The following is a 27,374-nucleotide window of genomic DNA, read 5'->3' as shown; positions in this document are numbered from 1 at the left end:
TCTAGTGCCTGAAGGTACAGAAGCTGGAAGTTTGGCAACTCTAGGTTCAGGAACAGTTTTTCCCCAACAGCTATCAGGATCTTGAACCTCCCCAAACTACCCTAACTGTAACCATAATCTGAATTTGGTGTTTCATTGCTTGCATACATTATGGGAGGCTTCAATTTCCCCAGTTACCCCCACAATTTTAATGGAAATTTCAATTAACTCAATTGGCTTTGAGTTAGGCTCATTCTTTACTGAAAAGGCAGAAATACAGTCCTCAATTGGATTCCGGTTTACTAAAATTGGCTGGTAGCTAACAAAAGGGGCACTGCTAATACAGGTAAATAAAGAAAAGGGGAATCATTAGAAATGGAGATTTAATAAAATTTGCTTGCATAGAAATTAAATACTACCTGTACTGCACTTGGGCCAACAGTTCTGTTTTGATGTTATTTCTGTACACAACGTATACAAAGTGTAAGGGCTGTATTTTATTTGACATTATCTAGCAAAGTTCCTCAAAACTCTTTATTTTGTATGACGTACAAGATGTGTATGTTTACTTATACACCTCAAATCATTTTGGAGTGAGATTCGATTCATAGGATACTGAGATAGTAATAGCAAAATTTGAAGGGTTGCATTACAGCTCTGGGGGAATGAATTTTGTTCACAACAAATTAAGCTGTAAGTGATCTTAAATCGTCCTCGTCTATATTGGAAACTAAAACATAAGGAAGCTTCAAGCTGTGCGGTTTTCACATTGACAGAAAAAATCTGACTCCATGTTGTTACATTACAGTGTTGAAGCAGGGGAGCAACTCAGTACTTGACTGTGGTTGGGGGCTAATGAAAAACTAAAATATGAATGAAAGATGATCGGTATAAAAGGTTCCTTTCTGTGTTAAAAATTGTTGAAAACTGTTAAGTCTGTGTGATGAAGAAAATGATGTCGAGCCTTCAAATGCCGTGAGTGAACCAGCTTCAGCGTATTGCGATAACGCCAGTCGCCCCAGCCCAACATCCCCGTCATCTTTCGCAGAGAGGCGCTGATTTCTTTCTACTCCAAAAGCTTCAAGGACGTCACGCTGGAACAGATTCGTTGATAGGTGGCCGAGAGAGCCGGTGAAGACTGAGGTTGGTGATTGGTGGAGGTGACCGGTTGTCCGTCAGTCAGTCGGTCGGTGGGTCTGAGTGGAGCTGGAGTGCGTGAGGGACGGTGACGAGTGTTCTGCAGCTTCCTCGCTCTCCCATTGTTCGGGGTGGCCGCGTGAAAGCGCGCGGGCCGGCGGTTGAAGCGTTAACTTAACGGCCCGCGAGGCCGGCCGGCCGCCCGTCATGAGAGTTTAACCATCCTCCATTTTATTCAGGAGCCGGCGGAGTGCTTTCAGTGCGGGCATTTTGTTTACGTGTTTGCAGTTGTTTTACTCCGGCTAAAAGACGACAATCGAAAAGGAAAGTTGCTCGGGCCGTACACCGATCCAGACATCGGGCTTCTTGAAAGCTGCGGGAGTCCTGGGGCCAGAGGCGGCCTCACACTGAAGTGGAGACAGGCCGTTTCCAGCCTCCGATCCCCGTCCAGGCGAACAAACGGGTATCGGCCTCGAGCCACCATCCCACCCCCGACACCCGTTCTCCTCCGGCTTTGTCAGGGGTGAGAGGGACGGTCCTCGATGTGACGGGCCAGGCAGGGGACTGGGATATCCGACGGTTGGGAGCGAAGTGATTCCACTGAAACGTCAACGGACGTAAACCGGCCGGCACTGTCGAGGCAAGGCAGCCCTCAGGAAGATGTCTAAGGGAGACGGGGAGTCCGGAGGTTTGACCTGGGTGGTAAGTACCTGAGTCAAACGGCCCCGATCGGCGTGTGTATGGAGGGCAAAAGGAGGGAGCGGTGCTGCTCCTCGGCGATGGGTGAGCGAATGGAGGCTGGCCTGTGACAAACCAGCCGGGTGTCGATCCACGTTGTCTCAGTTCATTGTTTGACATTGGCATCGAGCAAAGTTTCTTTGCAGATTTTAAATGTGTTTGTTGACGTTCGCACTTTTATCACCGTTTAACCTCAGCTGTCAATCGGCGTTTGTTGACACCAGCGCAGTGTCGGTGGTAGCTCGCACATGAGAGGAGGAAGTAAACTTTCTGGTTGTGTAAATCATTCAATATGATTAAATTTCATTGTAGAAATCTCAAGAATATATAAAGTTTCTTTAAAAGTCGCAACTTTTTTAAAGTACATGATGGAGTTCTGTTCAGTCATATTCAGCCTTCTGTTTCATTCATCACACACTTCTTGAGTTTTATAACCTTTTTACAATTTGTATAAAATGAAAGCATGAAAGGTATGGGTGCTGAGCCATCAAGTAGGAAAGTAAATTGTCAAGAGGTTACAAAACAAGGTAGGCAGGTTGATTAAGTGGGCAAAATGTGGTAATCCATTTTGGCAAGAATAAAAGCATTCATGGAGAGAACCTGCAGAATTGAGATGGAGAGGGATTTTAGTGCCCTAGTGGGTAATTGTCAATAATTTGGGGAAAGCTGATACACATAGAGTTGCCACCTAAGCCTGGTTTGAGAAGAAGAACCAAACAGTACTTGAATCCCTGCAAAGGCTGAAGAACCTGTGATGTGTCTCTGAGGATGATGTTAAAACATCATTCAAGAGGCTAAACCCTTGCAAGGCGTCAGGCCCTGACAGAATACCTGGCAGGATCCTGAAAAGCTGCACTGACATTTTCAACCTCTCATTGCTGCAATCAGAGGTTCCCACCTGCTTCATACTGTATCCAAGAAGAGCATTGCCTCAAGGACTATCACCCAGAAGCACTAACTTCTACTGTGATGAAATGCTTTGCGAGGCTGGTCATGGTGAGAATTAACACATACCTAAGCAAAGATCTGGACCCACTGCAATTTGCCTATCATCACAATTATTCCACAGCAAATGCAATATTGCTGGCTCTCCATTCAGCTCTGGATCACCTAGAAAACTGCAATTCATACATACAACTGTTCTTCATTGTCTACAGCTCAGTCTTCAATTCCATTATTCCCTTAGTGCTGGTCAAGAAGCTACAAACACTGGATTTCTGTACCCCTCTCGGCAACTGGATACTTGACTTTCTCATTGCAAGACCACAGTCAGTACAAATTGGAAGCAACCTCTATTCCTCACTGATAATCAACACAGGCGCATCCCAAGGATGCGTGCTGAGCTCACTGCTCTACTATGTGGCCAGGCACAATTCCAAAGCTATCTACAAGTTTGCCGATGACAGCACAGTTGTCGGCAGAATCACAAACAGCAATGAGGAAGTATACAGGAGGGAGATAGATTAGCTCTTTGAGTGGTGTCACATCAACAACCTTGCACTCAACGTTAGCAAAACCAAGGAGATAATTGCGGACTTCACGAGGGATTCAGGGGAACCTAGCCCAGTCCTCATTGAGGGCTCATTAGTGGAGAGGGTCAAGAACTTCAAATTTCTGGGTGTCAGCATCTCTGAGGATTGGTCTTGGAGCCTCAATATTAATGCAATCATGAAGAAGGCCTGCCAGCAGCTATACTGTGAGGTGCTTGTGGAGATTCAGTATGTCACTGAAGACTCTCAAAAACTTCTATAGGTATACCGTGGAGAGTATTCTGGCTGGTTGCATCACTGTCTGGTATGGAGGCACCAAATTTCAGGACAAGAAAAATCTCAAGAGGGTTGTTAACTTGGCCTGTGACATCACAGGCACCAGACACTCCATTGAGGTCCACTCTATACGAGGTGGTGTCTTAAAAAAGCAGCCTCTATCTTCAAAGACCTCCACCACCCAGGCCATGCCCTCTTTACTCTGCTATCATCAGGAAGGAGGTACAGGAGCCTAAAGACAGCGACAGCTTCTTCCCCACGCCATCAAATTCCTGAATGGTCAATGAACCAAAGACACTGCATTACTTTTTGTGCACTATTATCTATCTATCTATATATATTTTGGATATTAGTGTTGTAAGATGGTTCATAATATGAATGTTTGCACTTTGATACTGCCACAAAACACCAAATTTTGTGATTTATTCATGACGATAAATTCTAATTTGATTTGTTTATCATAGGGGAATACAAAAACTAGTAAAATTATGTGTCGGGGTCACATCTGAAATGCTCCATACCATATTGATTTTATTTAAGGAAATATGTTAATGCATTGAAAGCAGTTCAGAGAAGGTTTTCAAGTCTAATATTTGGACTAGGTGGATTGTCTTCTGAGGAAAGCTTGGATAGGCTGGATGTGTCATCTATAGAGGAGTGAGAGAGGTGATTGAGAATCTTTGGTGGGTGGATGTTCAGAAGATGTTACTTTTTATTGGCGATTCTAAACTAAGGATTGCTGATATAAAGTAGGTAAGGAATTATTTTCTTTCACGGGGTCATAATTCTTTGGAATTTAACTTCTGCAAAAATGGTAGAAGAATTGTCTTATCACAGTGAATGTAAAAGCAGATAGAAGTTAGATACTTATTAAACAAGTTTATATTAGGTTGTCAGGCAGGCAGGAATACAGGGTTGAGATTATAATCAGATCAGCAGAGACAGCATGAAGGATTGAGTGGTAGGACTCCTGAATTTGTATGTATGTAAAGTACATAATTTCACCATTGCCATTGTTTGTGTTAGTTCACTAATGTGTTCAACAAATCTGGACGATAATCCTTTACATTTTCATCTGATTGAATTAATGAATCAGTCTAGAAATTTCAATGAGGTTTAAAATCATAAGATTTGGCCCTCGAGCCTAATCCGCCATTCAATAAAATTATGACAGATCGTGGAATGTCCCTTAGCAGGTGTGTGTATTAACTTGGGTATCACCGGTCTTTGAATCCATGGCTAAATGTTTCTTGTTATTTAATTATCTGCCTGAATTTTGCATACCTAGAGAAGGGCTCAGATGTGAAATGTTGACTCCCTATTTCTTTACATGGATGCTACATGACCTGCTGAATTGCCAGCACTTTGTGTATTGCTCTAATTGTTTTCACCTGGTTATTTGATTTTGGGCAACTTTATTATTTAGGGTTAGGGTGGTTTTCTACTCTACATTAAATCACCTGGACCACATGAACACCTACGTCAGGCTGTTGTTCATTGACTATATTTCGGCATTCAACACCATCATACCAGCAAAACCCATAACCAAAGGGATCTGGGACTCTTCATCCCTCTACAACTGGATCTTTGACTTCCTTATCAGCAGTTCCCAATCAATGTGGATCAGTAACGTCACCTCCTCCTCTCTGACCATCAGTACAAAGGCACCCAAGGCCGCATGCTTAGTCCCCTGTTCTGTTACCTGTAAACTCGTGACTGCACAGCCATGTTCAGCTCTAGCGCATTCTGATAGCACTTCCATTGTTGGTCAAATAACTGGGTTTAAAAAAAAAAATTGTCAGCTCTTCTGGCCCATGAATCTATGCCGACCAATTACACCCAATTGACTGACAAACCTTGTACGTTTTTGGAGGGTGGAAGGAAACTGGAGCACTGGAAGAAACTCACAGAAGAAACATGGGAGAATGCACGAACTCCTTTTCGATAGAGCTGGATTCGAATGCACATTGTTAGCGTTGCGCAAACTACTACATTAAATGTACCACCTGATGACGAGCCAGAATAAAGTATGGTGATCGAGAATCTGTTTGGATGGTGCCATAACAACAATCTTGCCCTGAATGTCAGTGGGACCAAGGAGCTTGTTTTCAATTTTAGGAAGGGAATATCGGCATTAGAGGGATGTGGGAGCATGTGAAGAGGATTAGTACCCAAGTTCCTGAGAATCCATATTTCAGAAGACCATTTCTGGAGCCAGCACATGGAGGCAATTGTGAAGCAGGCACTCCAATGCTTCCGCTTTCCAAGAAGTCTGAAGAGATTTTGCAGGTAAGCAGTGGAAGGTATACTGACTGGTTGCATCACAGCCTGGTTTGTAATTCATGTCCAGGAATGCAGAAGGTAGCAAACATGGCCAGGTCCACGACAGGCTCTGAGCTCCCATCCATTGATGTCATCTAGATGAGACACTGCCTCACGAAGGTAGCCAATATCATAAAGGACTCCCATCATCCTTTTTTCACTGCTTTGTTCAAGTGGAGGATTCAGAAACCTAAAGATCAGCACCTTTAAGTTCAATAAGTTTTTTTCCAACAGCAATTGAACTTCCCCTTGTTACACTAATCATAGACTGCCTGCGCTATTACAATACCATTTTTTTTTCTCTTGCATTAAAATAACTTAGAATATATATTAAGTACCTGTTCTTTGTGTTGGGAGCACTCTGGGTCCAGTGATCATTGTGTCATTAGCTTCAAAGTAATTATGGAAAGGGATAGGTCAGGACCTAATATTGAGGTTTTTGCATGGGGAAAAGCTAGATTTGAGGAGATGAGAAAGGATTTACAAGGAGTGGATTGGGACGATTTTTATGGGAAGGATATAGTAGAGAAATTGAGGTCTTTTAAAGGTGAGATTTTGATGGTCCAAAATCTTAATGTTCCTGAGAGTCAAAAGTTTGAGAGAGCCATGGTTTTCAAGGGATATTGGAAATTTGGTTCAAAAAAAGAGAGAGACCTCCAATAAATATAAGAAACAAGGAATAAAGGAGATGCATGGAGAATACATTGAATGTAAAAGGAATCTTAAGAAAGAAATTAGGAAAACTGGAAGAAGGTACGAGGTGGCTTTAGCAAACAGGGTGAAAATAAATTCGAATGGTGTTTATAAATATGTTAATAGCAAAAGGTGAGTGAGGGATAAAATTGGTCTCTTAGAGAAACAGAGCCGACAACTGTATGTGGAGCTAAATGAGATGGGGGAGATTTTGAACAAGTTCTTTTCTTCGGGATTCACTAAGGAGAAGGATATTGAATTGTGCAGAGTAAAGAAGTAAAGAGGGTAATTATGGAAGCTGTAGAGGAAATACTGGAGCTTTTGAAGCATATAAAGGTGGCTAAGTCTCCAGGTCCTGATGGGATTTTCCCCAGAACCTTGAGAGAAGTTAGTGAGGAAATAGCAGTGGCTTTGACAGTGATTTTTCAAATGTCATTAGGGATGGGTATAGTGCCAGAGGATTGGCGTATTGCATATGTGGTTCCTTAATTTAAAAAGGGTTTGTGGAGCAAGCCTAGCAATTATAGGCCTGTAAGTTTGACATTTGTGGTAGGTAAGTTAATGGAAAGTGTTCTTAGAGATACAATATAGAGTATCTGGAGAGATGGTCTGATCTGGAACACTCAACATGGGTTTGTGCGTGGAAGGACATGTTTTTCCAATCTTGTTGAATTTTTTGAAGAGGTCACTAGGAATGTTGATGTGGGGAAAGCAGTGGATGTTGTTTATATGGACTTCAGTTAAAGACTTCGATAAGGTTCAGGTGCTAGGTATTAACTTTGAGATAATCAAATGGAAGGGAGATGCAGAGGGTGGTAGTGGATAACTGTTTGTCAGGCTGGAGGCCAGTAACAAGAGGTGTGCCTCAGGGATCTGTATTGGGTCCTTTGCTGTTTGTCATTTACATTAATGATCTGGATGATGGGGTCGTAAATTGGATTAGTAAATATATGGATTATACTAAAATAGGTGGAATTGTGGATAATGAAGAAGGTTTTCAAAGATTGCAAAGGGATTTGGACTGCTTAGAAGAGTGGGCTGAAAGATGGCAGATGGAGTTCAATGCTGAGAAGTGTGAGTGCTTTATTTTGGAAGGAATAATCAAAACAGGACATACATAGTAAATGGGAGGGCATTGAAGAATACAGTGGAGCAGAAAGATCTAGGAATAATGGTGCATCGTTCCCTGAAGGTGGAATTTCATGTGGATAGGGTGGTGAAGAAGGCTTTTAGTAGGCCGGCCTTTATAAATAAAAACATAGAATACAGGAGTTGGGAAGTGATGTTGAGACTGTTCAAGGCATTGGTGAGGCCAAATTTGGAATACTGTGTACATATCAACAAGGTAGAGAGAGTGCAGAGATTTACAAAAATGTTACCTAGGTTTCAGAATCTAGATTACAAAGAAAGATTGAGCAGATTATTCCTTGGAGCATAGAAGGTTGAGGGGGAATTTGATAGAAGTATTTAAGATTATGAGGGGGATAGAAAGAGTTGATGTGGATAGGCTTTTTCCCTTGAGGGTAGGAGAGATTGAAACAAAAGTTCATGAGTTAAGGGGAAAAAGTTTAGAAGTAACATGAGAGGGAACTTCTTTACTCAGAGTGTGGAGGCTGTATGGAATGAGCTTCCGGGAGAAGTAGTGGTGTCGGCAGGGTTCATTTAGTCATTTAAGGAAAAATTAGATAGGTATGTGTATGGGAGAGGAATGGAGGGTTATGGGCAAGTTGCAGATAGTTGGGACTAGAGGAGAGTTCTTGGTTCGGTGCAGACTAGAAGGGCTGAGATGGCCTGTTTCTGTTCTGTAATTGTTATATGGTTATTTATTACTGGTACACAATCCTTCATCTAAAATCTGGAAAGCTCCAAAAACCGTCATTTTTTTCTTGGTCCTTGTACACCAGAGGGAGAGAGAGAGAAAGACGGCAATGCGACTACGTTGGGCGGCGGGAGGGAGACGGCAGCGCGACTCAGGTGGGCGGGGGAGAGAGATGGCAGCACGACTGGAAGGGGGTGGTTACGGCAACACAATTTGGGTGGGCTTAAATCTGGGGCAGCTGGCTTTTGTTCTGAAATCCAGAAAAATCCGAAATTCGGAACACACTGTCCCCCAAGGGTTTCGGATAAAGGATTGTGTACCTGTACTTATTTTTTAATTTAATGTACACTATTGTGTTTTTTTTCCCCCATGAAATACCTGTTTGGCTGCAGCAAGTAGAGATTTTGGTGCTTATGTGTATGGCAATAAACAAATTATCATTATAAATTCAATATTTGAAAGAACATCAATTGTTTTTGAGCACCTTTACAACAATGTTCCAGATCTTAACCACAGTATAGTAAGACATTTATCCTCCATTTCCTTGTATACTTTGAATCTGTGCTTCCTGTCCTGGAACTATCTACTTATGGTAGCAGTTCTACTTGCAGATATATTTAAATATGTCATGATGTAGTGCATGATGTAGCTTCTCCTACTGTGGAGAGAGAAACAGTTATTGGTTTGATAATCTTTCATCAAACTCTTGGTTCGAATCCATACTTTCAATTTCGAATTCCGGTCTGTTTCCGTACTTGCGATATGCGGCATGCTACTCTCTCGCGATACTGGGTGATGGCAGCATCGGGCGAGAGTATTGTACAGCATACTTCAAACATTCTTCATGGCCAGTGTGCTTTCTGCTGTGTACAGTTAATGGTTTTTTTCAGTGTGGAATAAAGGTATTCAAAATTTAATTCTTAAAAAATGGTAGGTGCACTAATTCTTTTGACTTAGCCAAACATAACTCCTTTGTAAGTTGAGGAGCATCTGTATTGCCAGTTACTCACAAAGGAACAATTGTAATGAATCTTTTGTTTGTTCTGTATGCTCTTCAATTTCCTGAAAAAATGGTGACCAGAATTGTGGCCTAATCACTGTTTCAGAAAAATTCAAATTAACCTCCCTGTTGTATTTACCTACCCTAATTACAGTCCAAACTACAATATGTGCTCAAACTGCATATATCCACCAAGGTCTTCCTTTTTTTTTTGCATACCCTTTAGAACTGATGTTTGGTCTTAATTGGCTTTTTTCATTTTTTCTTTAAAAATGAATCACATTTTTATGTTGTGTGCCTTATCTGCTATGCCTGTTCATTTTGTCAGCCTACATTTTCTTTCCCTCCACCTGATGTCTCCACCCTCACCTTCCCCTGGCCCATCTTGCCCCATCAACCTTTATCCCCCATTTTATTTTTCGCTCTCTCTCACTCACTGATCAATCACCTACTTCTGTTCCCATCTTTACCCCACTCGCACCCTTCTGGCTCTTCACTTACCCATTCCTCGTTATCCTTGTTGCTCCTCTGTACTCAGTCCTGTCGCTCAGTCTTGACTTGAAAAGTTGACAGTTCTTTATGTTGCTCAACCTTCCATGTTCCTCAAACAGCTAGTTTTTTGCTACATTTTCTGGTAGTCTTTTTAACTAAACCTGATGTAATTTGCAAATTAAAAAAGTTTACTTCCCACTTCCTTCAAAAGTTGTTCTACAAGTGTCAGTGACCCACTAATCTGAAAATGTACTTTTTTCTTTTTTTTTAATTTTTAAAATTGATTTTTAAAATATATATACATAGATATATAATACAACAAAAAGTGTAAGAACAAGAAAAATTACTGTACAGGTACGAAGTAATTACAATGTATGCTAGAATGAAAATTAATATCACTACTACTAATAAACAAACAGACAGAATTCAATATTACATCTCTTGTTCCTTCAGGAAAAAAAATACTAACTAACTTATCCTAAATCTATAACCCCTAAACTAAAAAGAAAAAGCCACTGAGATGCCTTAAATCACCCAGAGGGTAACAGTAATGGTACATTGGTGAATTGCCCTGTATGCAAACAATTAAGTTCAGGAAGAGATTATAAATATTTTGTATGTTTTATACAAAATAGTAAAGCACTGTATTATTCACTAAACATTAAAATATCCCATAAAAGAGTGCCATATTTTATCAAGCCAGTTTTCAAAACATTACATCTAATCTTCTTGAGGTTCAAGCATGATAAGGTTTGGGTCATCCATTGTGCATTACTAGGAGGGATAGAGTCATATCTGAGCAAAATAGATCTTCTAGCCGTTAAAGTGACAAAAGCTGTCACATGGCAATCCAACACCCATTATATATTGACTGTTCTCTGTCACCACACCAAATAAAGCTGTAATGGGATGAAGTTGAATAGTAACTGAGAAAATAGGGGAAAATAAATTTAAAAATTTTCTTCCAATAGTGATCTAATGCAGAACAGGACCAAAACATATGAAATAAGGAAGCAACCCATTATCACAAACATAAACATCTGTCACAAAAGGGTTGATTGTAAGCTTTCTCTGCATCTAGGGCCAGAGCGACACTCAATTAATCTCTTGTTTGTGCCAGATGAATAATACTAAACTGTCTGCTAACATTGTCTGCAGACAGCCTCTTCTGTACAAAGCCCGTGAGCTACATTTATTACGTTGGGCAAATATACTGCCAATCTATTTGCCAGAGCTTTAGCAATGATCTAATAGTCTGTTTTTAATAATGATGTGGGCCTATAAGATGACAGTTTCAATGGGTCTCTATCTTTTTGGGGAATCACTGTAATAATTGCTGTTGAAAAGCTTTTGACAGACTTGAATGGCACTATTTATTTAAAGTTTTGGGAAAATTTGGACTAGGTGTGGTATTTATTAAAAGGATTAAAGCTCTATATTATGAGCCTAAAGCAAATTTATTCACTTATGGCCAAATCTCATCTGTATTCCCATTTTTCAGATCTTGTAGACATTATCTCCAACCCTTTTCATCCTGGCTATCAAACCATTAGTGGAATCTATCTGCCAAGATCCAGACATAAAAAGCTTCAAGGTTAACCAGGAAGAACATAAAATCATTCAATTTGCTGATGATGCTCTGATATATCTGACAGACCCAGCGAGTTTATTACAAAACTTGCAGTCTAACAGAATTTTTTGGGACTTTCTTGGGCTATCTTGGGATAAAAACAAAGTTATGCCACCTACAGGTGGGAATTAAGATCATGTTAAAAGAGACTCTCAATTTAAGTGGCTGCTTCATGGGATAAAATATTAAGGTATTAAAATAGAATTTATAACACAGAATTTATATATTGAATTATCTTCCCTTGGTTTGGAAAATTAAGGATGATTTAAATAAAGGATAACTCTTGCAATTACTTTGATTGGAAGGGTCAAATGTATTAAAATGAATATAATGCCTAAATTACAATACCTTTTTCCAAAGCCTACCTGTTTTCATACCACAACGATTCTTTCAGAATTTAAATAAATATATTAGGAAATTTCTGTGGAAGGATAAGTTTCCCAGAGTCTCTAATCATAAATTAACCTGGAATTATGAACTGGTGTTAAAGCTCCTAGACTTTAAAAAACATTTTTGGGCAACCCAAATGAAGTTCGTTAGCTCTCTCTGATGGCGGAGACACGTCTACTTGGGTAAAGTTCGAACTGCATAAGGTTTGTAAGAAGATAGCAGAAAAATTTATACATAAATGGAAGTTTAAATTACTATCTGGTTCTATGGAAGCCCCTTTACTAAAACATTATTACAATTTAGAATAAACTCAGTGGTCAATTTGGTGGTTTTTGTTTGGTGGGTTAAAAGCTCACCCAAAACAACCCTAGCTCAAAATAAATTAATTCTGTTAACAATTGATAATAACATTCTAGAAACTTGATCTTGCATCAGCTGTACCTTACTCCGCAAAAAATAAATACATTGAAATCTGAATTATCCAATTTATGTTTTTGATACGTTCAAAATATAGGGACCTTTTTGCATTAGACCTGGTCGTGCCCTAAGGTGAGATCCTTCTGGGAAGATTTGGGGAATCTCCTGGAACAAAGTATTGGAATTCAATACCTTCAGGTGCCAGAATTGTTTTTGTTGGGGAAATTAACAGATATAAGACCTAAAGTGAGGCTGTCAAAATATCAATTGAAATTTGTTAAACTTAGTTTAGCAGTGACCAGGAAATGTATAGTCATTACTTGGAAATCTGATTCCCCACTGAGTCTGACCCGCTGGAAGTCAGAAATGCCTAGTTGTGTTCCCCTGGAGAAGATTACTTACAACCCCAGAAATTATTATATGCTTTAAAGAATATGGAACCCATATTTAAGACCATTATCTCCAGTATCCCTAGTGATGTCTATGTTAAGACATTTATTCTTTAAGGGAGGAAATAAGCTCTGGATGAATCAGGAATTGTTTCATCTGCATGTATTTAATGCTTTTGGAAAACCAATGATTTTGTTGCATCGTATTGGAGAATTATCTCTTTTTCTTTTTCCTTTGGGAAAGGGGGTTCTTTCTTTTCCTCTTTTTCTGTTTCCTACTTTTCTTTTAAGGATATGCACGGTATGTAATTTTGTATTTGTAAACAATAGTGCAGAATTTGATAATTGGTGATAATGTGTTGATTTTTCTTTCTTTGTACATCAACATGTAGTTTGGTTTTGGCATTTTATTGTGTATATCTGTAATGTTTCTTTGTTTATGTTTGTCTTGTAGCTCTATATTGATTGAAAATTCATAATTTTAAAAAAAAGCATTGATAGGAGGAAAAATCTTAGCTAATTTATCTTTGGATAAATGTGCTCTATGTACTATCTTGAAATGAATAAATGAATGACATGCACAAATGGAAGAGGAATGGACCAATTTTAAACACGGTCCATATATCCTTGGAAAGAATAGTTCGTAAGTCGCTCTCCAAAGCACTGTTAATTTTATTCATAGAAATGCAATGTCTTTTAGAAATTAATCCATACATGAATCCTATTAAACCCTTTTAACAAGGATTTAACAAAAGAAAACTCGATACAACTACTATCGTCTAAGAATGGAAATGGTTTTTTCCTTTCTTGAGATTTTTAAAAATGATTTCCAGCCCTTAATTTTGCAGCCCATTATTTTACTTTGTATTTTTTACCTCTTTGGAGGTACTTTTATGATTCTGTCACATTGTTGCAGATGGATCAAACTGCAGTTTGTATGCTGTTGATTTAAAAAAAAAAGTATAGTTTCCTTGGCAGTATTATCATAGTTTAGGAAACATAATTGATAATGGAGGATGTGAACCTACCAATTATGTAAAATAGTGTTTAAATGATGTTAATTAAGAGATCACTTTGAATCATTTGTGTTTTGGCTATTGCAAGTTAAATAATCTGGATCTGTTACTTGCTGCACACAGAACTGTGAATGATACTCTCTTCTCATCTCTCAACCTTTCCTGAAATGATATTGTACAGAAAATAGCAGATTGCCCCTTTCCACAAGAGGAAGCATTTAAGTTTATTCCTGTGTATTTTTTTTGCAATTTTTTATCCAACCTCTAATCCAAGAAGATATTAATCACAATTTTAAGCTTGACATGCTTTGAAAAGTTATGTACCCCGGGAGAAGAGGCTAAGAGACGTAACCAGTGCTTTGCTTTGATTTAACAAAAACTAAATGGACACTATTTATTTGGGAAGCTTCTCAACTTGCCCTGTTGTCTTCAAACAGTTGTGAATGGAAAAATTCATCTTTCTGTTCTTGTAGCATATTTAAAACCATATAATTTGCATGGACTTTCGTCATTTGTTCAGATTGCTTCATAGCAATTTTCCATTTCAAATTTCACATGCGTCGTGTCTAATCATTTCCCCTGTTTGGTGCTGATTTCTAAAATCTTCTTTTATCAGTTAAAATATTGATTTATTTACATTTCTCAAGATAATGTGAAGGATATGAAATTAATATCTTGATAGAATGAACTTAATCCAGCAGAATTGAGAAATCGCAAGGGAGATTCCTGAGATTTAATATAAAGCAATTTATCCAGGAAAGAAGAAATGAAAAGTAGGGTGACAGGCAATAGAAAAATTACAGGACAAAATGTGAAAAGAGAAAAGGAGGTAAAGGGAGAGCCAGAACACATACATATGTTGGCATCAGGTTAAATAGACTACTCCATAAGGGTGTTATTAATGTTCATTAAGCATAATGAATATCAATAATACAAGAAATGGAAAACTGAACTTTGATTATGTTTATGCAATACAGTTCTTTGAGCAAGATTTTTGCTTTGGACTATAACGTAGCATCTGGTTTATTGATAATATGAAAATTAAATTTGGAAAGATCTGATTTATTTCATTTGATTATAGAATATTTTGTTTTATTTTGATTTATACCCTTTGTGTATAACCATAAATAGCCAACGTTTAAGAAAGACAATAGAAACCAATGGGAAATTATAGACCAGTGAGCCTTTTATCAGTAGTAGGAAATTATTAAGGAAGTTCTTAATATTGCGACTAATTTGCATCTGGAAAATCATAAACCTATTAGGGAGAGTCAGCATGGTTACATGCTGGGAGGTCATGTCTTACAAATGATTGAGTATTTTGGAAGGTGATGAATGCAACTGACCAGAGTAGGGCAGTGGATATGTAGGTCATGTGGGATCCACAGTGATTTAGTTGACTGGATTCTAAGTTGACTTTCTCATAGAAGACAAAGGGTAGAGGGTTGTTTTTCTGACTGGAGTTCCGTGACCAGTGGTGTTCAAGAAGGATCAGTGCTGAGACCTGGGTTGTGTAAATTGTATACAAATGATTTGGACAAAAATATGGGTGAGCTATACAGACAACTCAAAAATTGGCAGAGTGGTGGATGGTGAGGAAGGATTCAGAAGGAGATAGATAATTTGGAAATATGGTGAGAGAAATGGCAGATAGAGTTTAATTCTGACAATTGTAAAGTATTAGATTTTGGGAGGCAAAAAGTAAGAGGAAAGTGTACAGCAAATGGCTTCAGGAAAGTTTTATTAATTTTTTTTTATTTTTCACACTATGAACCGTATTAACCAAAATACACACAAATATTTCCCTCTTGAATATATATATACACAGTGTCATTTTCTCCCCTTTTTCCCCCCTCCCTTCCCTCCCTCCTTCCCACCCCCCTCCAAACCCATTAACATGTTCAACATATACAATACAATAAACCCATTAAACAATGTCATCACACAATGAAAATAAAACAAGAAAATTGTGTCATCTACTTTTATACACTGGGTCAGTTCATTTCGTCTTTTTCTCATTCTATCATTTTAGGGGGTGGAGGTCCATGGTAGGCCCTCTCTGTTGTGTTCCACGTACGGTTCCCAAATTTGTTCAAATAATGTGACTTTATTTTTTAAATTATATGTTATATTTTCCAATGGAATACATTTATTCATTTCCATGTACCATTGCTGTACTCTCAGGCTCTCTTCTGATTTCCAAGTTAACCATTATACATTTTTTTGCTACAGCTAAGGCTATAATAATAAATCTTTTTTGTGCTTCATCCAATTTGAGGCCTAATTCTTTACTTCTAATATTACTTAGAAGAAAGATCTCTGGATTTTTTGTTATGTTGCTTTTTGTGATTTTATTTAATACCTGATTTAGATCTTCCCAAAACTTTTTCACTTTCTCACATGACCAAATTGCATGTACCGTTGTTCCCGTTTCCTTCTTACAGTGAAAACATCTATCTGATAATGTTGGATCCCATTTATTTAACTTTTGGGGCATGATATATAGACTGTGTAACCAATTATATTGTATCATACGTAACCTCGTGTTTATTATATTTCTCATAGTTCCGGAGCATAACTTTTCCCATATTTCATTTTTTAATCTTTATGTTTAGATCTTTTTCCCGCTTTTGTTTGGGTTTATAGGTTATTTATCATTTTCTTTTTCTTGCAGCTTGATGTACATGTTTGTTATAAATCTTTTAATTATCATTGTGTTTGTAATCACATATTCAAAGCTGCTTCCTTCTGGTAATCTCAATCTGCTTGTCCTTTAATAAGGTTTTTAGTTGGTGGTATGCAAACATTGTACTGTGAGTTATTCCATATTTGTACTTCATTTGTTCAAATGATAATAAATTATTTCCCATAAAGCAAATTTCTATTCTTTTAATCCCTTTTCTCTCCCATTCTCTAAAGGAAAGGTTATCTATTGTGAAAGGGATTAGTTGATTTTGCATCAATAATAATTTTGGTAGTTGGTAATTTGTTTTTTTCCTTTCTAAGTGAATTTTCTTCCATATATTGAGTAAATGATGCAGTACCGGTGAGCTTTTATATTGCACCAGTTTTTCATCCCACTTATAAAGTATACGTTCTGGTACCTTCTCCCCTATTTTATCTAGCTCTATCCTGGTCCAATCTGGTTTTTCCCTTTTTTGACAAAAATCTGATAGATATCTTAATTGTGCTGCTCTATAATAATTCTTAAAGTTTGGTAGCTGCAAACCACCTTGTTTGTACCATTCTGTTAATTTATCTAGCGCTATCCTTGGTTTCCCCCCCTTTCCATAAGAATTTCCTTATTATTTTCTTTAGCTCATTGAAGAATTTCTCTGTTAAGAGAATTGGTAATGATTGAAATAGGTATTGTATCCTTGGGAAGATATTCATTTTAATGCAATTTACCCTTCCTATCAGTGTTAGTGGTAAATCTTTCCAATGTTTAAGTCATCTTGTAATTTCTTCATTAATGGCTGATACCTAGGTGTTGGATTGCTTGTGTTTGCCATTTAAATGGTGATTCTTTTTTAAACTTTGTGAAGTCCGCATTATTCTTTGGCATTGCTTCACTTTTATTTGCATTGATCTTGTACCCCGATATTTCTCCATATTCCTTCAATTTCTTATATAATTCTATTATTGATAGTTCTGGTTCTGTAAAGTATACTATGATGTCATCTGCATATAGACTGATTTTAGATTCCTTCTCTTTTATTTTTATCCATTTTATTTTATTTTCTTTTATCAGTTTTGCCAATGGTTCTATTGCTAAAGCGAACAGTGAGGGAGATAGTGGACATTCCTGCCAAGTTGACCTGCTTAATTTAAATTGGTTCGATATATATCCATTTACTGTCACCTTCGTCATTGGACCCTTATATAATGCTTTAATCCAATTAATATATTTCTTTGGTGTTGAATCTCTGCAAAGGCTTTCTCTCTGTCTAAAGCAACAGCCACTGTTGGCGTCTTATTTCCTTGTACTGCATGGATTAACTTATAGATATTGTCCGTTGTTCGCCTTTTCTTAATAAATCCAGTTTTGGCGAGGAGGTGAGTGGACTAGCCTCGCCAAACGAACACAGCTCAGCGCGGACATTGGCGACTTCAGGGGTTTCTACGAGGCTCTAAAGGCTGTGTACGGCCCCTCACCCCAAGTCCAAAGCCCGCTGCGCAGCTCAGACGGCAAAGTCCTCCTCAGCGACAAGATCTCCATCCTCAACCGATGGTCAGAACACTTCCAATCTCTTTTCAGTACCAACCGCTCAGTCCAAGATTCCGCCCTGCTCCAGCTCCCTCAACAGCCCCTAAGGCTAGAGCTGGATGAGGTTCCCACCCTGGATGAGACATATAAGGCAATCGAACAACTGAAAAGTGGCAAAGCAGCAGGTATGGATGGAATCCCCCCAGAAGTCTGGAAGGCTGGCGGCAAAACTCTGCATGCCAAACTGCATGAGTTTTTCAAGCTTTGTTGGGACCAAGGTAAACTGCCTCAGGATCTTCGTGATGCCACCATCATCACCCTGTACAAAAACAAAGGCGAGAAATCAGACTGCTCAAACTACAGGGGAATCACGTTGCTCTCCATTGCAGGCAAAATCTTCGCTAGGATTCTACTAAATAGAATAATACCTAGTGTCGCTGAGAATATTCTCCCAGAATCACAGTGCGGCTTTCGCGCAAACAGAGGAACCACTGACATGGTCTTTGCCCTCAGACAGCTCCAAGAAAAGTGCAGAGAACAAAACAAAGGACTCTACATCACCTTTGTTGACCTCACCAAAGCCTTCGACACCGTGAGCAGGAAAGGGCTTTGGCAAATACTAGAGCGCATCGGATGTCCCCCAAAGTTCCTCAACATGATTATCCAACTGCACGAAAACCAACAAGGTCGGGTCAGATACAGCAATGAGCTCTCTGAACCCTTCTCCATTAACAATGGCGTGAAGCAAGGCTGTGTTCTCGCACCAACCCTCTTTTCAATCTTCTTCAGCATGATGCTGAACCAAGCCATGAAAGACCCCAACAATGAAGACGCTGTTTACATCCGGTACCGCACGGATGGCAGTCTCTTCAATCTGAGGCGCCTGCAAGCTCACACCAAGACACAAGAGAAACTTGTCCGTGAACTACTCTTTGCAGATGATGCCGCTTTAGTTGCCCATTCAGAGCCAGCTCTTCAGCGCTTGACGTCCTGCTTTGCGGAAACTGCCAAAATGTTTGGCCTGGAAGTCAGCCTGAAGAAAACTGAGGTCCTCCATCAGCCAGCTCCCCACCATGACTACCAGCCCCCCCACATCTCCATCGGGCACACAAAACTCAAAACGGTCAACCAGTTTACCTATCTCGGCTGCACCATTTCATCAGATGCAAGGATCGACAATGAGATAGACAACAGACTCGCCAAGGCAAATAGCGCCTTTGGAAGACTACACAAAAGAGTCTGGAAAAACAACCAACTGAAAAACCTCACAAAGATAAGCGTATACAGAGCCGTTGTCATACCCACACTCCTGTTCGGCTCCGAATCATGGGTCCTCTACCGGCACCACCTACGGCTCCTAGAACGCTTCCACCAGCGTTGTCTCCGCTCCATCCTCAACATCCATTGGAGCGCTCACACCCCTAACGTCGAGGTACTCGAGATGGCAGAGGTCGACAGCATCGAGTCCACGCTGCTGAAGATCCAGCTGCGCTGGATGGGTCACGTCTCCAGAATGGAGGACCATCGCCTTCCCAAGATCGTATTATATGGCGAGCTCTCCACTGGCCACCGTGACAGAGGTGCACCAAAGAAAAGGTACAAGGACTGCCTAAAGAAATCTCTTGGTGCCTGCCACATTGACCACCGCCAGTGGGCTGATAACGCCTCAAACCGTGCATCTTGGCGCCTCACAGTTTGGCGGGCAGCAGCCTCCTTTGAAGAAGACCGCAGAGCCCACCTCACTGACAAAAGGCAAAGGAGGAAAAACCCAACACCCAACCCCAACCAACCAATTTTCCCTTGCAACCGCTGCAATCGTGTCTGCCTGTCCCGCATCGGACTGGTCAGCCACAAACGAGCCTGCAGCTGACGTGGACTTTTTACCCCCTCCATAAATCTTCGTCCGCGAAGCCAAGCCAAAGAATAAATCCAGTTTGATCTAGTTTTACTATTTTTGGTATACCGTCGGCCAGTCTGTTTGCTAATAGTTAACTATTTATCTCATAACCTGAGTTAAGTAGAGATATTGGTTTATACGATACTGGTGTTAGTGGATCTTTCCCCGTCTTTGGTATTGCTGTAATTATTGCTGTTTTGCATGTTTTGTGTTTTTTCTATCTGGTTCATTACTTCCAGGAGAGGAGGATTTAGTAACTCTTTAAATGTTCTTTCTGCTAGTCTTTTGTCCAGTTTTATCCATCTTTGAATCCAAATTAGTGTTAAAGACCCCTCCTATCAATATATTCTCATATGTATCTACAATCTTCAAAAAAATATCGTGCATAAACTTTTGATCCTCTTCATTAGGTGCATATAAATTGACCAAATTCCAGAGTTCTGAATATATCTGACATTTTAACATTACGTATCTCCCTGCTGGGAGATTTTATTGATTAATATAGCTACACCTCTGGCTATTGAGTTATATGATGCTGCCGTTATGTGCCCTACCCAATCTCTCCTTAATTTCTTGTGTTCCACTTCAGTTAGATGCATTTCCTGCATGAATGCTCTATCAATTTTTTCTTTTTTCACTAAATTTAATAGCCTCTTTCTTTTGATTTGGTTATGTATTCCGTTAATATAGTCATATAGTTCAACATTGCCATCTCATACTTTGTTTACATCTCATTTCCGCTTCCTCACCACCACCTTTTCCCTTTTCCCCATTTCCATTTCTTAGTTTTCTTTTTTTGAACGCACTGTATGACAACACTTATAAAACATAAAATATTTCAACCATTCCTACATCTGAAATTCCCCTCTCTGAGTCGCCCCTTGTCCCTTGCCGGGCAACCACAACTCCCCTCTCCATTTGGATTGCGAACCCGTTCGCAAGTGTCAACTGATTTCACAGTGACTGTTATTCTCTCCCACCCAACCCCCTCCAGAAAAGACTTTTATCTTCACATTACAACAAAGCTCCCTCTTTTTTCTTCTCTTTTTCTTTTTCCTTTTCTATTTATCTATTTATTTATTTATTTATTATTTTTTAACCCCTCCTCTCGCCCCCTTCTCCCTTACTTCCCTTTCCTTTCCTCCTTTAGTTCTTACTTATACATTATTTTTAATTTCTTTATATGTAGTTTGTCGTCATTCTTTGTTCTTGTTACATCTCTTCATCTCTCTTTCTGTCTTGCAGGCATTCAGCAAATTCTCATGCTTTCTCCGGATCCGAGAACAGTCTGTTTTGCTGCCCAAATAACTATTTTAAGCACTACTGGATATCTTAACATAAATTTATAGCCTTTCTTCCATAGGATCGATTTTGCTGCATTAAACTCCTTCCTCTTCTTTAAGAGGTCAAAACTTATGTCTGGGTTGAAAAAAAAATTTTTACCTTTATATTCCAGTGGTTTTTTGTCTTCTCTAATTTTATTAATTGCCTTCTCCAATATATTTTCTCTTGTCGTGTATCTCATAAATTTTACTAAAACAGATCTTGGTTTTTGTTGTGACTGTGGTTTCGGGGCTAATGTTGTTCTGTGTATCCTTTCTATTTCCATTCCTTCCTGCATTTCTGGCATTCCCAGGACTTGTATCCATTCTTTTATAAATTCTTTAATATCTTTGCCTTCTTCATCTTCCTGAAGGCCCACTATCTTTATATTGTTTCGCCTACTATAGTTTTCCATTATATCTATCTTCTGAACTAACAACTCCTGTGTTTCTTTAACTTTTTTGTCACTTTCTTCCAATTTTCTTTTTAAGTCGTTCACTTCCATTTCTACAGCCTTTACACATTCTTCCACATTTTCTAATCTTTTCCCTACATCTGTTATGACCAGCTCTATTCTACTCACTTTTTCTTCTATACTTTTGACTTCAGGAATGTTGATGTATAGAGGAATATTGGGGAGAAAATCTATAGCTCCCTGAAAGAGGCAGCACAAATAGGGTGATAAATAAGACCTACTTGGTTGGGGTGTCAAAGATAAAAGTTTGGAAGTCATGTTGCAGCTGCATGAAACTTTGGTTAGGCCACATTTGGAGTATTGTCCTGGTTACTGCAATGCTGGAAACTGGAAGGATGTGGGCATCTTATACAGGCTGCAGAAGAGATTCACCAGGATATTGCTTGGATTGGAGAGTATTAGCCACAACGGGAAGATGGATAACCATATAACCATTTACGGAGCGGAAACAGGCCATGTTGGCCTTTTGAGTCCGTACCGGTTCACAGATTTTGTGCGCCCTCTTCAGGCATTGGTCCCGGTAGATCTTCATTCAATAACAATGGGCGAATTCAATGCAGGTGGAATCAGTTGTAGAAATGTTTGTGAAACGTGCAGTTCAATACTTCTGGGCACATTCAATACAGGGTCAATCTAAAATTTGAACCTCCCTGATTAACCTCCCACGAGGGACCTTGTCAAAGGCCTTTCGAAAGTCCATGTAGACAACATCCACAGCTTTTCCTTCATCAACTTTCCTGGTAACCTCCTCGAAAAACTCCATAAGATTGGTTAAACACAACTACCACACACAAAGCCATGTTGACTATCCTTAATCAGTCCCTGGCTATCCCAAATACTTGTAAATCTGATCTCTTAGAACACCTTTTAATAACTTACCTTTTACTGATGTCAGGCACACCAGCCTACAATTTCAAGGGTTAGTTTTGGAGCCTTTTTTAAACAATGGAACAACATGAGCTACCCTCCAATCTTCTGGCATCACAACTGCAGTTAAGAACATTTTAAATATTACTGCCAGACCTCCTGCAATTTCTACTCTAGCCTTCTTTAAGGTCCAAGGGAATATCTTGTCAGGCACTGGAGATCCAGATGAACAAATTTGAATCCCAACATTCAAACTTGTTCAGAGGAAATTAATGAAGGAATAAATATTCCATTAATGAAGCATGTAATAATGACATGAAACAACTGCCTTATTGAAAAATATATTCATTGATATTCTTCAGGAAAGAAAATATGACATCATGGCTCTAACTGGCTCCTTGCCCAATGATAACTTGGATTATTTTTCTCTCTGGAATGTCAGAGGTGAAGGTTATAAAGTTGTGAAAGATTTAGATAGGGTAGATGATGTCTTTTACCCCAGGGTGAAAATATCAAATAATGGAAGTGAGGGAAGCAGGGGTTAGAGGAAGTAGGCAGATATGATAACAACTGTTAAGAAGCATTTAGACTGACACATGAAGAGATTGGAAATGGGTGGATCGAGACCATGTGAAGTTAGATGGAACTCATTAAAATTGGCATCAAGTATCAATTTGATAGGCCAAAGAGCTCATGTTCTACAAATTCTTGAGGCTGTAGCCGACTGCTACAAAGAAACACACTGTTACGAGCCCAGAGGACCCATAAATCCAGCAGTAATAGATATTCACCAAGACAAATGGTTACTTAAACAAAAGTTGCTTTTAATTTTCTTAAACATGAAAACAGAATCAAACTTTAGCTTAATCTAACACCCTTCTAATTCTAAACACACGTGTGTAATGTGTGTGTAAGTTCAGAAAAGTTCTTTGCTTCACAGTTCAATCTCACTTCTTATTCCTCCAAATTCACTAGTTGCAGGGAATTCTTATACTGTGCACAGAATTTAACATTTATAAAGTTCATCAGGCTTTGGTGCTGGAAAGGTAAATGGTTACCGTTCAGGAAGGTTCTTGTTGGTTTTCACAGAGAGAGATGTGTTGTTCCAGCACATCCACAACTGATGTACTTTCATCAGTCACCTCAGTGTCTTACTGATGAAACTTGCCCCATCAGGGTTTTCCAGATGATAATCTCTCTTTCTTTCAGGTCAACAGAGAGTTCCTTTCTGTTTCACTTATTCCAAGTGAAAAATTAGACACCCAGTCCTCTCCTCTTGCATGAACCACAAGAAGTTCGATCAGGCTGTCTTCCAAAAGCTTGCCAGTTTGTCCTGTTTCAGTCCCAGCAACTTCTGCTGGCTGACACTGTCAAGTGATCTCTCTCTCTCTCTCTCTCTCTCTCTCTCTCTCTCTCTCTCTCTTTCTCTTTCTCTTTCTCTCTCTATCTCTCTCTCTGAGAGAAAGCCTGTTTGACTTTCTCGGCTTGCAAAACCACATGACCATCTTACCTTTCCCAACTTATCTCCCCAAAAAACTTCTATATACTCTGTCACCAGACACTCTCTCAGTGTGGGATGTTAAGCTCTGAGATTTATTGAGGCTGGAAAGGCTCCTTTTATACAGTTGGAGTTCCCGCCATTTGTTTGACTGATTGACATCAGCCGCATCAATAACAATAGTGAGCTGGAACATTTTTTTTTAAATTTTTTAAAATTTTTAATTTTTCACACCATAAATCACATTAGCCATGATACACACTTTTTCCTTTTCACACGTATACAGTGACATTTTCTCCCCCCCCCTCTCCCTCCTCCCAACCCACCCCCCCCCACCCCCCCCCTCCCATCCAAGGTAGGTCTGCTGGTCTTGTACTGCTCCAGCTTTCAACTGTGCCGGTTCGCTGTGTTAAAAGGACGTGTTACAGTGTGTTGTGCTGCTATTTACTACCATGCACGATGTGCTGGCTCGATCTCCGTGGAGGAGAGTCGCCACAAGATGATGATTCTATTGGCTTATCTTTGGATAATTTTTATGTAGTGCATTCCAATTCACAAAATGGAAAACCTGGTTAAGCAGATTATTGTGTTGAAGAAATCATATTTTCATACATCGGTGCACAGTTCATTTGTTGTTTATCAGATAATTGTTAGAGAGAAAAATAGAAATCTATCAACTTACAGAATTGGACTAATTCTACTTTAAGCCTCTCAGTTGCAAGATGTAAGTCAGGTGTGTGATGAAACAGTCTTAAGTTGACTGAATGTTGTTCTAATATTTGGGAAGGTCAGTGCTAATCAAAATAAAGCAACTTTAATCAACACTGCACCACTACCTGAAACATTTGCTTCCTCCACTACAACTGTTGATGGATTGCAGGAATCTGAGGCACCTTTCCTGGGGATTTTTCTGCATTCAGATTTCTGAATGTTAGAAACATCAGGACAATAGAGAATATCTTATCATATGAGTAAAACCCAGAAGTCTGTGGGTGCCAGAATTGAAGTAAAAACACAATGCTGGAGAAATTCAGCAGGTCAAACAATGTATTTTACATAGCAAAGATAAAAATACAAAACCAACATTTCAGGCTTGAGCCCTTCATCAAGGTATGACAAAATAGGGTGGGATGGGGGGAGTGTTGTGTGATGCCATAGGGTTAGGATGTGGAGCCTAACCCTCCTGGGAAAGTTGTTAAAAAAAAGTTTAAATAAATAATGTTTTGAACAATCAAAAGTTACTGAAGGACATTTTAATAACTCTAGACATATCTGCAAAGAAAAAGAAAACTGCTACAGCCTTACCTGGAGCCCAATGCGATGAGGAGACTTGAGGCCTATTGTTGGTGAGAAGCAGGGAGCTAGTGCTCGAGCTGCTCCCCAGGTGAGTGATCCACTTCTTTTGATGTTGCTCTCTCGCAGTGACGGAGAGATGGCATTGAAGAAGAAACTAGAAATGATGTGCGCATGTACACACACAAACAACGGGGGCCTTCAATGACACTGTCGGAGAAAGAAGACTCGGGCTCACAGGCATCCAGTAGCGAAGACGATGAAGACCAAGAAGGAGGCAACGATAAAAGTTCAAATTTTCAAAAGTAAAACCAAAAATAAAGCTAAAGACACGATCCTTTATCTGGAACCCTTGGGGGATAGAGTGTTCCGAATTTCGGATTTTTCCAGATTTCAGAAAGTCCACCTGAATTGTGCTGCTTATCCACCCCCACCCCTTTCCAGTCGCCTGGCAGTTTCCCCCAATGGCCGTCTCCCCCGACTGCGGTCCCCCGGCCGCCTGCCCCGACCGCTGGTCCCCACTTGCCGGATTTTGGAGCTTTCCGGATTTTAGGTGTCTGGATAAAGGATCGTGTAGCTGTATTGAGTTATTATTAGGATTCCAAGGAATAGTAAAAGGAGAAATAAACAAAGTTTTGGAGGCTGTCAATAAATGAATTAAAAATTGGATAAATTAGAAGGGACAATGCAATAAATGAAAGAAGATATGAAACATGTCGATAATAGAGTAACTACAGTGGAAGATACTATCACTGCCTTAACTATAGAGAATCAGAAGTTAGAGCAAAAAGTGGATATATTGCATAATTTCAATAGTGGGTCTTAAAGAAGATGTGGAAAAAAAAAGATCTGATTTTTTTTAACGGAATGGATTCCTGAAATGTTTGGAGCTGAACATTTTGAGCATCCCATAGAGATTGAAAGAGCACACAGAGCTCTCAGAGCAAAACCACTTCCAACTCAAAATCCACAATCTTTGATACCAAGATAAAGAGAAGATCTTATCTTTGGTAACAGAGGAGGCCAGATTAAGAAGAAGCCAGCTTGAGTACAAAGGGGCCAAAGTTTTATTCTACTCATATCTGCACTTATATCAGTGCAGATTTATTAAAAATTAACCCGGTTAAGAAGATTGTATAGGAGAAAGGATCAGTTTGTACTATGTCATCCAGTAACTTTGAAGATCTTCATACCTGGTTGAGAAAATAAGTTGTTTTTTGAGCTTTGTGCAAGCTGAAGAATTCGTACAAAATCTTCCAAGGAATCAGAAGGAATGAAGAATAAGAAGACTTGCTGTTGTCATTGTTTTTTTGATGGATTAAATTTGTCTGGTAGTTCTCACAAGGGAACTACCAGATATTGTATACTTAATACTTTTTTTTGTTGTTAATACTTTCTTTGTTTAGTTTATGGATTTTCTTTAATAAAATTTTTAAGTAAGAATTAAAGGAAAATGTACCAGAGATTGGAGAGGAGAGGAGGTTCTGAATTCTACTGGATCATGTGGGTAATTGTGACTTCGGTCACGGCGTGTAAAATAGAGGGAGATGGTGGTGGACTTTATTATCACAACACCTATTGGGGAGGGTTTATTTTGTTTATATATAGTTACAAGTTTGGTTATAAGTATATACTTGTATTTTTTTTTTCTTTACATCTGGATTGCCAGAGGAGTTATGTGCAAGCATGCTGGGTTTGGATTGAAAGAGTTGTGGAAGGAAGGTTCACAGGCAGAGATGGAGGACATAACAGTTTGTTAAGATGAGTTATACAGTGAAATTCGTAAATTACAATGTTAACAGATTAAACGGACCCATGAAAAGTAAAGGAGTATTAACATATCTTAAGAAGATGGGAGTAGACATAGCTTTCTTGCAATAAATTCATTTAACTGAAAAAGAACACTTGAAGTTAAAGAGATATTGGGTTGGATATATAGCAGGTTCTTTAATACCAAAGCAAGAGGTGTGGCAATTTTAGTGAAGAATAATATTCCAGTTAAAATACAAAATGTAGTTTCGTATTT

At 39.2% G+C, this 27,374-nt stretch overlaps 1 protein-coding gene across 4 annotated transcripts in view; it reads left to right on the top strand.

Annotated features, from left to right (window-relative positions):
* Nucleotides 1–1,141: 1,141 nt before the first annotated feature.
* Nucleotides 1,142–27,374, top strand: part of LOC138751565 (DNA topoisomerase 2-beta-like) — a 236,744-nt gene continuing 210,511 nt past the window's right edge. The window contains exon 1 of one of the 4 annotated variants that reach the window (XM_069914005.1): nt 1,142–1,818. In XM_069914005.1, the coding sequence (XP_069770106.1) occupies nt 1,777–1,818 (42 nt within the window). In that variant the 5' untranslated portion in view covers nt 1,142–1,776. Of the gene's footprint in view, nt 1,819–25,324; nt 25,440–27,374 lie in introns of those variants that run through there. The other 3 variants (XM_069914003.1, XM_069914001.1, XM_069914002.1) reach the window with 3 other exon arrangements.

Source organism: Narcine bancroftii, chromosome 1, assembly GCF_036971445.1.
Source record: "Narcine bancroftii isolate sNarBan1 chromosome 1, sNarBan1.hap1, whole genome shotgun sequence".
NCBI lineage: Eukaryota > Metazoa > Chordata > Chondrichthyes > Torpediniformes > Narcinidae > Narcine > Narcine bancroftii.
The sequence above is the reverse complement of the archived record's forward strand: the minus strand, read 5'-3'. Positions and strand labels throughout refer to the sequence as shown.